General features: G+C 36.0%; 1 protein-coding gene and 1 long non-coding RNA gene across 2 annotated transcripts in view; one reads left to right on the top strand and one right to left on the bottom strand.

Annotated features, from left to right (window-relative positions):
• LOC141447018 (metabotropic glutamate receptor 2-like) overlaps nt 1-12,692 on the bottom strand; it is a 531,413-nt gene that overhangs the window by 295,010 nt on the left and 223,711 nt on the right. Inside the window, exon 4 of the mRNA XM_074114157.1 lies at nt 2,790-2,960. Coding sequence (XP_073970258.1) covers nt 2,790-2,960 — 171 coding nt within the window. The remainder of the gene's footprint in view (nt 1-2,789; nt 2,961-12,692) is intronic.
• LOC141447020 (uncharacterized) overlaps nt 1-12,692 on the top strand; it is a 109,602-nt gene that overhangs the window by 22,326 nt on the left and 74,584 nt on the right. The gene's annotated exons all lie outside the window — the stretch shown is intronic.

A 12,692-nucleotide genomic window follows, 5' to 3' on the forward strand; every position in this document is an offset into this window, starting at 1 on the left:
AAATTATAGTTTGTGCTCACAATACAAAGTTTAAATACGAATCTTAGGGGTAGTACGCGGGAAAATCTAAAAATTCTATGAAGATAGACAGTACTTCCGGGCAGCCAATTTTTATAAAAAATTTAGAAATTCAGTCCCGAATTTGATTCTAATTAATATTATACAGGTGGTAAGATGGTACAATAAACAGTAATGGAGCCTAACCACTCCTTTCGCTTAGAGGTACCCTTAATAGAATTACCCTGGAAAATTTGTTGAGGTTTTCCTTTTCCAAATACTTCTTTTAAGTACTGAATCAATTCCGGATATCCTCTTCTCTCAGTCTGTAATCGTGGAGGCTTTCTCGGACGCCTTCTATCCACTTTCTTCTGTCCTTTCTTCTTCTTCTTTCGGTTTCTCAGTCAAGGATTTCTTCAGCCATTCTTGACCTAACATTACGGTAAGAATCGCTTGCCAGGGTGTTGGTTTGGTTGTGTCAAGAAGTCTTGCATACTGGGTGCATTAAAATGATGTGATGATTGCTTTTATTTGATGATAAAACAAGTTTATCCTGACACACTCACCACCATTATATTACACTACATGTTTTAAAATCTTCAATTATTATTATTTTTGTTCTTTGCGTCATCAAAAACATTTTTTGCATTCAGAGAACCTCCCAAAACGTGTATTTCTGGTGGAAAATTAATATTGAAAACCGTTCACGAATAGATAAAATTGTAACTTTGATCTTACATAACTCGACAAATATTAGGGATATGGAAACGGGGTTGACGTCATTTTTCATAGTTTATTATGTAGTTTTCATAATCATTATCAAAACCAGTGGTCCTTATAAAACCTCAATTGGGTTTTTGGCCGTAACTCCGCAAAAAATAAAGATACAGCATCGGGGGTGGAAAATTTGAAAACTAGACCAAAATAAACATATAGTTTACTTCATGGGTTTTTTTGAAATTCGCTTTCCTAAAAAGTTATTAGCGATTGGTGCGTTTTAAATGGATCACCCTGTATATACGTATATGCGTGAATATGTATCTGCACCATTTCCTTACACTCATCTCTTTTGCTTATTGTAAATTGATTACAGTTGCAAAATAAATAAAAATAATAAATAAAAAGTAGTTCGTAATTAAGTGAGATTAGTCATCACTTTGAAGTTTTGAAGGAATAAAAAAAAGATGAAGAAGTGCAGTAAAGAGTAACTTAAAGTACTAATATTTTGCAACAAAGGTTAGGTCCAACAGGTGTGCAACACCGTCAAGGCTACCTGTTTCCTTTTATCGATTATTCTCTCAACAGTTGGAAGAACTAATATCTTTTACCTACTTATGCCGTTTTCTCTGAGGCTGATTTGTTTTTAATTAGGGTTATGTGAGTGTGGTCAGCTCTAAAAGTAAAATCAAAAAACTATAGAAAGATTTGGAATCTGAGTATTTGGACAAAATTGGTCAACCTAAGGCTAAATTTTCCTCGAAAACTCATTATGTGCTCATAATACTCAGGCATATTTATTATTTCGAAACATATTCACTAGATTTGAAACAATTTTCGTAGAAAAACGGTTCTTAAGATTGTTATGAGATAGGGTCTTTTAAAGTTTCAGAAATATAATGAGCAGCGTCATTAACCAGTATTATTTTAAATAGGAATAAAAGTATGTTATTAAAATTACAAAATTTGATAAAACACGGTTGAGCTTAAGTGCTCACTTTTCAAAATTAATTTTTGGATTCTTAGCATTTATTTACAAGATTAGTTTTAAGTAATTAACGGCAATAGAATGTTATGTTTTTTACTAAATATCCAATAACATATAAGTATTCAACATGAACATGTTTAATCATGCTCTCTTCATGAATTTGCGAGCTCTCAATGGCTTAACCAATTTAATGCCTGCCTATTTGCCTTTTGGCTCCCACATATCATTAAAAACTGACTTTGAAATTTATTTTTCTTAAATGATTCCTTGATTCCAGACTGTTCTACATCATTTGCATTAATTTTCTGACTTCCTGGTTGGTTTATTCCATTCAAGACAGAACACTCTGACAGTTCTTCTTCAAATAAATGTTTCGATCTAATTGTATATGAAGTCTAAGGGCCATTGTATAATATAAGAATCGTACATTACTCTAAAATGGGTATTTTAGGGAGAATGCTATCCAAGACGTAAAAAGATAAACGACAATATCTTTAAATCCTTCAAAACCTGTAGAAGCATAGGTCTACAATTAAAACATGTTTTCTGGTTGTTCGCTCGTTTAGCTTAAATTCTATTCAATTCTACGGAATTTTAGTACCAGTCGAACAAATTTGGGCTAGAGTTCTTATTTTTTCTACATCATAATTAAGTAAAAAATCGTTTTCTTGAACTTCCCAAGTGGCTAACAAATCTATGGGCAGATTAGATTAGATTAAATTAGGGAGGCCTCAAGGCCTGCGCCACCGCGGCCCCTATGGATCTATTGTGGCTCCCCGGCTTTAGAGCTCACCCTCCAGACCCGTCCGTTTAATCAGACTCTTAATTCTGGAGAGTGGCTCCTGGGTAAAGCTCTCAGGCCTTGGTTTTTCCTCCCCGAGAAGTAACATCCTTAGCCATATGGGCAGATTCAAAGAGCTGTTAGTAACTGAGTTAAAAACCAGAGAGAGTGATTAGTGGAATCACTGGAAAAAGTAAACTATTAGATATATGCATAACTAAAAAGTGATAGACCTAATCGTAGGCTGCTTTGAGAAAATTACAAACAATATTTGAAAACGTGAAGGACACCAAATTTAGTTCTTACCTTAATGCCGTAATTAGATTCTTCGTAAATAATTGAAACGTAACTCCAACCAAGGCGGCGTACAATCTCTACCATGGCCTTCACTTGATGATGATCAGATGGTATTGTCCTCGTGAAGTATTCGAATCGCTGTTTGTTGCTCAGTTCTGGACTGGTTGAGAAAAAAGATACCTGTAACAAAATATAATTATTTCCAATAATATAAACAGCATTATGACTTGCAGCGAGGGAAATAGAGAGATGTCATAAAGCAAATAAATTTGGGTTTTGTTTAGTTAGGATGGTTTGTTGCAGTTTTAAAAAGGTTGAATTATTACGAGGTGTGGCTATTAACGAGACTATTGCTGTAAAATATTTTATTTTAAATTTATACATATTTAGTTATTATCACCTTCAATATACACCTGTCTCCTATCCCTACAACGCTCCATGCGAATTTACCATAGTTCGAAACAGTGCTGGAAGTCTTTTTCTGTGAGCTCCTGCATGACGCGTGCCGCTGTTTCTTTCACAGCTTCAACGGACTGAAATCGTGTTCCTTTTAATGCAGATTTAGCTTTGGGGAAACAGATAAAAGTCATATGGGGTCAGGTCAGGCGAATAAGGCGGATGGATCCTAAAACTGGGATGTTGTACTTGGCTAGAAACTGTTCTTGACAGACAACGCAGTGTGAGCTGGCGCGTTGTCTTGATGGAGAACCCTGTGACTTGTTCTTCCACCAATCGGGTCGTTTTTTCGTTACTCTTTCACGGAGTTAAGCAAGCACCTCACGGTAGTAATGTTGATTAATTATAATTGATATTTTCATCCGTTTTGGACGTGGAAGGGCGACCCGGGCGGTCATCATCTCCAACGTCCTCTCGGCCATCTTGGAAACGCTTGAACCACTCAAAAACTTGCGCACGTGATAAACATTCATTCTTTTGATAAAGGATAAGTTTTAGTTTTCGGCAAAACTCAACTAACACCTCTTACACAAACGACGGTTCCGGTCAGACAGATTTCTCTACAAACACGTGAGACGCTGCAATCGAAAGAGAAGGATTTACGCTGCACAGCTGTCGGTCGTTAGGATTTGGCGCATGCATAGCTCTTCTGTAGCGTCATCAGTCTCGTTATTTAATAGCTACACCTCGAATAATAGTATTTTTATGATATTCGCGCACAATTAGCTTTCTACGCTTTGCTCCAAACATTCCTCAATCGTTCTCCTGCGATCTTCTGAGAAAGTAGGAGTGCTGGTAGCCCAGATATAATCACCCTGGTCCTAATCGCATGTAACATCTCACCGCAAAAGAATTTCTAAGGTATTCCAAAGTTAGCCTCCAATTAAAACGGTGGTAGTTCACTTAGCAGGCTATAAAGTAAACACCAACTGTCCAGATTCTCTAGGGAAATACCAAAGATCGGGAATGGTATTTATAAAATCTCTTCCTCAAATCTCCTTAAGGAGAACATAATACTTGGAAACCACCAAGGCAGAGTTGGGGAACCCAAAAAGGAAGGGAAGAAATACCGGGAGGTTATGATGTTCACTCTTCCGGAAGCTATAACCTTCTCCAATGTACATTTTCCTTCACTGTCCCCATTATTGACGAAGAGTTTCTGGCAAGGCCAGTTTCTATCCCAAAGTTTCGAGTATACAAGGGAAAAAAGGCTACTTACTACGAAAGAGCGCCCAGTACCTCTCAGTGGCTCTTTGATGGAACCATTGATACTTTCACCTTGGACTTGTCTCTAGGATCTTGCCGGAAAGAGAGGGGAGCAACAATATGGTATATCCTTGTTCCTTATACACCGCCAAAACACTGAGGATGACTTCCTTTGGACCATCTCTCATTAAAATGGAAGATTAACTCAATCTTAGCTATGAGACAAGTTCTAATTCCTGCTTCTAGGAACAGTTTCAGGGGCCACACAACCCGGGAAGAAGTGATTTGATTTTGCTTCACGTTTCTTGATACTTTTTTGGTTCAACCACTTTTTTAAGCACGAGAGAGAGTTTCCCATTTAATAAAATTAAATAATTCTCTCTCTTCAGCGACTCAGTAGTAACCAGAATGGATCAAAAGTGGGGTTTATAAATACTCCATGAACTTTGCTGCAGGAATATTGATCTCTATAAATAAATAAACAATTTTTTAGTCTAAAATCCTTTAAAATTTAATATAGGCTTTATTTATTTTATTAAAAATAATCTTCACAATATAGTAAATATTTTTTAGTAAAAAGATCCCTACTTTGAATTGCGAAAGCTGCCGCCATGTTTCTTTAAATAACATAGCGATGAAAAGGAAACAGATATTACTGTCCCGTATGGGAATATTGCATGCCACATGCCCTACCTTTACCTTAGCCTTGTGTAAGTTAATAAAGAGATTTCCTCTCCTACAGCCGCCTTTCTACATTCATGCTCCGTGTCTTCTAAGTACCACAGACTACTGAAAATGGAAACAGCACAAGCAACCTGTTCTTCTATTTCATACAATCCGATTTACTTTTATAAGAAGATATCTTTCATACATATTTAAGGCAAAAGAGAGTCAGTCTCAAATTTTCTTTTAAATTTAATAAAATGGTCAAATTATTTCCATTAATGGAAATTGATTTCGAAATTCTGGTTAAATACTTTGCCTGAATACTTCCGCTGCAGTACACCTAAAGCTTTGTTTACATCAAACGAACTAGAATTAGAACAAGTTTGGTTGTCCTTAGAACGTTCTTGTAGCGAATGCACTTTCGTATCAGATGCTTATACTAAAAGAAAATTTTTCTGTTCAGGATAGTCCCTACCCTCAGACACAGGGAAACGAAAAAATGACATGAATCCATTACTAGGCCTTCGATAGTAAAAATAATCGTACAAAAAATGGTAATAATAATCACCGAAATCTTGAAAATGAGCTTTAATTATTATTATTTCTTTTTTAAACTTTATTTTTTTCGTCTAATAGTAAATACTATATAGTATATACGAATACACGTAATATGATTTGGTAACGTTAGTTTTGATTCGCCATTTGTTAAGCCACTCCTGTAAGTGGTTGATGTGTGTTTGAAGTGAAAATTCTACCTCCCATCTTCATGAACTAAACTCCTGTACCAACTGTGGTCAAAGTACGCTACCTTGGGCTGTACCTACAGCAAACGGTTGACATGGTGTACCTCAGACTAGACTGAAAAGACAAGAAAATAACCAACGCTACAAAACTTCTCGCCTACTCAACCTACATTTCTGTTACTGCGACCTATTTGGTCATACGGCCATCGAATTATGGGGATCGACTAAGCGTTCTAACTCCACTACGCCTCCAGACTTTACAGTCAAAAATACTTCGAAAACCTCTTAACGCTCCATTCTATATTTCTAACCTCACCATCCATAATGATCTCAAAATCGCTTTCATTAAAGATCTTGCTTAAAACTAGTTCTCTCAAAATTTCATTCCTCTACAGCAGCATATCCTAACCCTCTCATAGAACACCTATCTTCTTCCGCAATACCAGGTGATCCTCCAAGAAGATTGAAGAGAATATGACCCCGCGATCTACTGTCATAAGAGCATACATATGTCCATGATAATGGAGTGACTACTGGGTGCCTCCCTCCACTCGTATATTTTCACGTGATATATTTTTTTTTTTTTACCAAGGCGCCACGGTAGCCGAGCGGTTAAGAGGCGAGATCTGCAAAGCTAATATGCATTGTGGTACTGGGTTCGATCACCGGTCTTAAGCCTTGGATTTTATTTAAAGGTTAATAAAAGAAATTTACTGTGAAGTATGTTTGCTAGTCGCCTCCATCTACGGCACCTTATTGGTAGTTGGACGTAAAGCCCGCCTGAAAAAATAGGCGGGATAATATTTTATCTTGTTCCACATTTGATTGTTGCAACAATCGTTGCAGTTGTAAATTTCAATAAAAGATTTTTTAAAAAAACTTTATTTACACAACTGCAGAACATTTACCGTTCCTTAACAGTTCAAGTGAAACTGATGTACAGATATCTAAAGAACAGTTTTAAAATTTGAGCGACGATAGTAAGAAATGAATACGAAATTTGAAAAAAATGTGTAAGTTATATCCCCGAGAATTGGAGTAAAAGAAAGTCAGTGAGTGGTCCTGCCATTTTTTTTTAATTTAAATATTAACTCCTGTAGGAGCTACACTAATAATAAAGCGAACAGGATATCAGCACGCTGTTGGACTATTAGATAACATGGTATATCCATGTACAATGGCCTTTTCTTTGCTACATGTGCGCCCATGTACTCGTATGTATAGAAGTTACTACCTCCACATCTCTTATCCTATTTATATGAGGTCTTTTCAACCATTTCTCTTCCAACCACCATCCCTAACTTCGGTGAGCCAGGAAATTCTTCATGCAAACCCTCTTGTACAACATTACCTAGTCTGGGCGTTAGCCACCGAGCGGAGAGGTAATTGTTCCACCATTCTTCCTCATGTCCATTACCTCCAGATTGGTTGTAGATTGAATTTTCTGTGGGAAAGGACCACTTTCCCTACCTTAAACTCCTCCTATTGTTACTGGCGGTCTTCCCTTAGCTCTCCAACAACTCTTAAACCCCCCCCCTAAGCGGGTAACCTTGTCCAACCTTCTCACCCTTTATCTAACTGAACTCTATTCCCGTCGGCATTTCCTATCTTAAAGAGAAATCGTTTCTCTCCCAACCGACCCACGACAGTAATGTCATGATTGGTCCCGGCCACTAAACTAAATCATTCAGTGTACTACTAACTCAGTTTGTAAAGCTACAGCGTCTCCCTCAAACCTTCTCTATTCAACGCCAAAAGGAAATAAGGATATAATGCACCTATAAATTTTTCTGAGAAAATTATCTTTTTTGGGTAAAGTTAATTTTCTTATAAGACTACTCTTACCATAATATGGTAATTAAATTTTAAATTTTTCCTCTTATTACTTAAACGAAATTTCACAAATTCGTCTAAGAATTTGTGAAATTTCGTCAATTAATTTTAGCAATTTCTTTTTTCTTTTTTTTCACTTTATTAGCCATATTTACAACTGCAACAATTGTTGCATCAGGTAAATTTGATCTTACTGGTTCAGTTCTCTTGTAATGACATGGTTAGAGCAATCACCCACTGGTGAAACTCTTTCACAGTGATTTAATCACAATAGGTCTCTAGGCCACTTCCGCTTCAAGCGACGAGGAGGATTGTCTGGAAGGTGAGGAGAGGAGAGCTGTTGGTACAAGAGGATTAGGATGGAGAGAGCTAGGAGGCTGTGAAAGTTGCGGTAGCGAGACTTTATTAGGTCGGTTACAAAAGGGATGTGAAGGTCAGTGTGAATGGTAAGGTTAGAAATGTAGTATGGAGCATTCAGGATTTTCCGTAAGATTTTGGATTACATTGTCTGCAGGCGTTTGGAGTTAGAAGGTTTGGTTGAGCCTCACACTTCTGCTCCATATGTCCATATGGGTCTTAACAGTGCCAAGCAATTTTAGCAATTAACCTTTAAATGTGTATTTCGGTTTAATATAAGGTGTTTAAACAAAATATAAAGTAAATATACGGTAAAGTATAAGGTAAGTGGGGGGAAGATGCCACACTTAACACTTATTTCCGTTTTGTAGGAAACTGGGTTATCGAAAAACAACACCAAATGTGTCAACGCCCAGGTTGTTTTTTATTCTTTAATTACATATACAGGGTGGAACCGGATAAGTGACGAAAAATTTTTTCTGTTAAACTATATTCAAAATGTAGTACAACGCCGCCTGAACGAGTGTCCTATCTCTATCTGTTAGAAAGTTATGATTTTTTCAGGTTTTTTTCGACTAAACCCGACCTTACGTCATAAAAACACTATTTCTCAACTAGTGCCTCACTTATTTACATTTTTCACCTCATTTTCGTATTCAGCATTAAATTTCCTATAATAATAGATCATTTTCGTAGTTATTTAACTTTAATCAGATTCATTTATTACAATAAGAACGTTAATTTTTTTAGGAATTTAGAATTTTCATGAATTTTCAAAAATTAGCCTCTTCGACAAAATTGGTCTTAGAGGCTGTCAAATTTCTCAAAAACTGCTCCTTTTAATACTCTTTCCAATGGTATAATAATCAGTTTCAATAATAGCTGTTTTCTTTGGTCTATTACTGAGAAAGTGCTGAAAAACACGGTGTTAGCGAAGGAAGCAAAGGGGACTGGTTGAAGCGTACTCGCATATCAATACTATTATTTATTAACAAAATCATTTCTTTAAGCATGTAAAATACATAATTACTTAGTAATTATTGATGTATCATGTTCTCAAAATGCCGACCTCGATTCTTGACGCATAACCGAGCGCGTTTTCGCATTGCTCCCACTGTTGTTGAAAATGTTCTTTCAGTTTTTCTGAAGCAGAAATTACCCGTCTTCTCACCTGTTCTTCACTGTTGACCTCAACCTTGTAGACCTCACTCTTAAGAAAACCCCATACGAAGTGGTCCATAGGGTTGAGGTCAGGAGATCTCTGTGGCCACGCGGTAGTTCCACCTCGCCCTATCCACTCAGGAAAACGTTGCGACAACCATCTTCTGACGTTCACCGAATAATAAGGTGGAGCTCCGTCTTGTTGATAAATTAAATTTCTGCTAACGTTGTGAGGAAGATTCAACAACACTGGGAGCAATGCGAAAACGCGCTCGGTTATGCGTCAGGAATCGAGGTCGGCATTTTGAGAACATGATACATCAATAATTACTAAGTAATTATGTATTTTACATGCTTAAAGAAATGATTTTGTTAATAAATAATAGTATTGATATGCGAGTACGCTTCAACCAGTCCCCTTTGCTTCCTTCGCTAACACCGTGTTTTTCAGCACTTTCTCAGTAATAGACCAAAGAAAACAGCTATTATTGAAACTGATTATTATACCATTGGAAAGAGTATTAAAAGGAGCAGTTTTTGAGAAATTTGACAGCCTCTAAGATCAATTTTGTCGAAGAGGCTAATTTTTGAAAATTCATGAAAATTCTAAATTCCTAAAAAAATTAACTTTCTTATTGTAATAATTGAATCTGATTAAAGTTAAATAACTACGAAAATGATCTATTATTATAGGAAATTTAATGCTGAATCCGAAAATGAGGTGAAAAATGTAAATAAGTGAGGCACAAGATGAGAAATAGTGTTTTTATGACGTAAGGTCGGGTTTAGTCGAAAAAAACCTGAAAAAATCATAACTTTCTAACAGATAGAGATAGGACACTCGTTCAGGCGGCGTTGTACTACATTTTGAATGTAGTTTAACAGAAAAAAATTTTCGTCACTTATCCGGTTCCACCCTGTATATATTAGTATATTAGATTAATTGCAAAACCATCATGTGGGGAAGATGCCAGTTGATGCGGGGGAAGATGCAACAATATCTCAAGATATAAATTGAGAAAGAAAAAATTACAAATTTAATGTTAGGTAAACAGCAAAATATTCTCATTAAACACTGATGGGAAGGAACACCGAACAAAAGACATTTTTTGTTTAATTTTTAACATTTTTTGCAATGCAAATTGTCTTTGCTGCAAATTTCATGTGGCCATCTCTTGCATGTTATGCATTGAAGCCAATCGCATTTTGGGCCCTTCCTATCATAAAAATATCCTTTACACTCGATACAAAAATCATCGTCCTCCTCTTCAATGTCACTCTCACCACTGGTCATTACCAAATTATCGGGAGCGGAGGAACCTGCCTATTTTTTCAGGTTGGCTTTTACCTCTAACTACTAAATTAGGTGACGTGAACGGTACCGATCAAACCAACATACTTTACAGTGAATTTCTTTTATTAACCTCTAAATAAAATCAAAAGCACCTAGACTGGGAAACGAACCCACTAACTAACAATACACATTTTAGCTTTGCGAGCCTCGCCTCTAATAGCTTGGCTAACAAATGAATTTACGATTATTGTTAGTTGAAACTAAATAATATTAGCACGAATTTTACGTTGATATTTTTTCATTTCGCATTCAGAGTTCGCCTCAGTTCTCATTTAATTCAGGTAGAAATCTAAATTTTTCAATATGTGATTCCAAACTAATACTACGAGTTATGGAGAAGAATAATTAATATCCCATAGAGCTGTACTTCCAAGTACAAGTAATGATTATTACGTAATTTCACTTTTTGAATTTTATAGGAAAGAAATAAAAATGTTATCTTTCTTAATAATTGCTTTGCTAAATTGTAATGAGATCGCAAAATATTTTCGTAGAGGAAACTTCGACTGTTTTTCCTACAAATTGTATTTATAAAGATAATATTATTTTTCGTATAAACTAGGGCACATATATGAGCCTAATGTTTCCAAAAGAGAAATAACACGCAATAAAAGTAGAAATAACAAAGTTATGTTATTTGTAAAAAAGGGAAGAAGATTAACATTTCTGGGATCACAAACAAGACTTGACTAGTTTATCTTGTTGAACAGTCGTAGCTAAAATTTATTTACACTTACCCCAAGATAAATAAATGCGAAAGGGGAATCGAAACAAAGAAGGGTTTTATCAAGTCCTTTACACATTGATGGAAATGTTAAATGGGCAAATATTTGTTTTTGCATTGCTACTTGACTTTCAACTGTAATACCATTAATAAAATGCATTTCCTTTAGGTTTTATAGAATATGCATTAATTTTAAATTAATATTGGATGATGAAGTTTTTTTGAATGTCTCCTTTTGCTTTTTTATGCTAAAATTTCTTCTACATGTTTCGACCTGTCTAGGCCTTTTACGTAAGATATTTTACATTCCAATAATTGCTCACAAACATCCTCTCTGAAATCAAGTGGAGTAGCTACTTGCAAGGAATTTACCGTTCCAGCCTAAAAACGCGAACACTTAAACTCAAGTAATTAAGCTCAGTGTCTAGAGTACACACTTGATTGGCTCGCGGAGATCACGGGCTACTGGCTTGTAGATTTTACTCTTTCTAGATACTTTATTACAGCTCACTGTCCGCATCGTCTAGGTGCTTATCACTAGAATAACACTCACTCTCCATTCTTACTTATAAATACATTCGCTTCACACATTCATCCCTCTACTATATACAACTATTTACATACAAACTAATGGATGGATCAGTACTCTATATTCCTGCCAACCTTATAGCTTAACCGAAATTAAAATCACCGTAATCCTTCTCTAATCATTTTCTTGCATTCATTCTAATCGGCTATAACCATATTTCTTTGCAGGCTCTGCTATAGACTTAAGCACACAGATGTTAGTGGAGAATAATATGTCTTCGTAGCGAAATGGTGCATCTAAATACTCTGTATATGTCGTCAAACATTCGTTTCCTTTCTACCACATAACGTGGACATATCCATTATTATATGTCCTGAAAACCTCCCCCTCATTGCAATCTACGCAAAGAGGAGAGAGGACCTTTTGTTTTGATCCTGTGTAGATACGATCCGCACACCGCGTGGTTCGCTCTCAGCCTGCTTATTGTCGTAACAACCCATTTATTTCGTGACAGTTCCCTTAAACCATGGTTGTCTAGGTAACTGATCTGCCATAGTTTTATAGATTCTCCCTTTATTACCATTACTGTAATCTGTCTGCCATTTTTGTAGTGCTGCTTTCATATCATATTAATGTCTAATTCACAGTTCAGCAAAGGAGTTACAACTCAAAATGGCAAAGGAGTTACAACTCAAAATAGCAAAGGAGTTACAACTCAAAATAGCAATGGAGTTACAACTCAAAATAGCAAAGGAGTTACAACTCAAAATAGCAAAGGAGTTACAACTCAAAATAGCAAAGGAGTTACAACTCAAAATAGCAAAGGAGTTACAACTCAAAATAGCAAAGGAGTTACAACTCAAAATGGCTCTCATAAGATTAG

The sequence above is a fragment of the Rhodnius prolixus genome, unplaced genomic scaffold (assembly GCF_049639745.1).
Source record: "Rhodnius prolixus isolate KJV_2025 unplaced genomic scaffold, Rpr scaffold_7, whole genome shotgun sequence".
NCBI lineage: Eukaryota > Metazoa > Arthropoda > Insecta > Hemiptera > Reduviidae > Rhodnius > Rhodnius prolixus.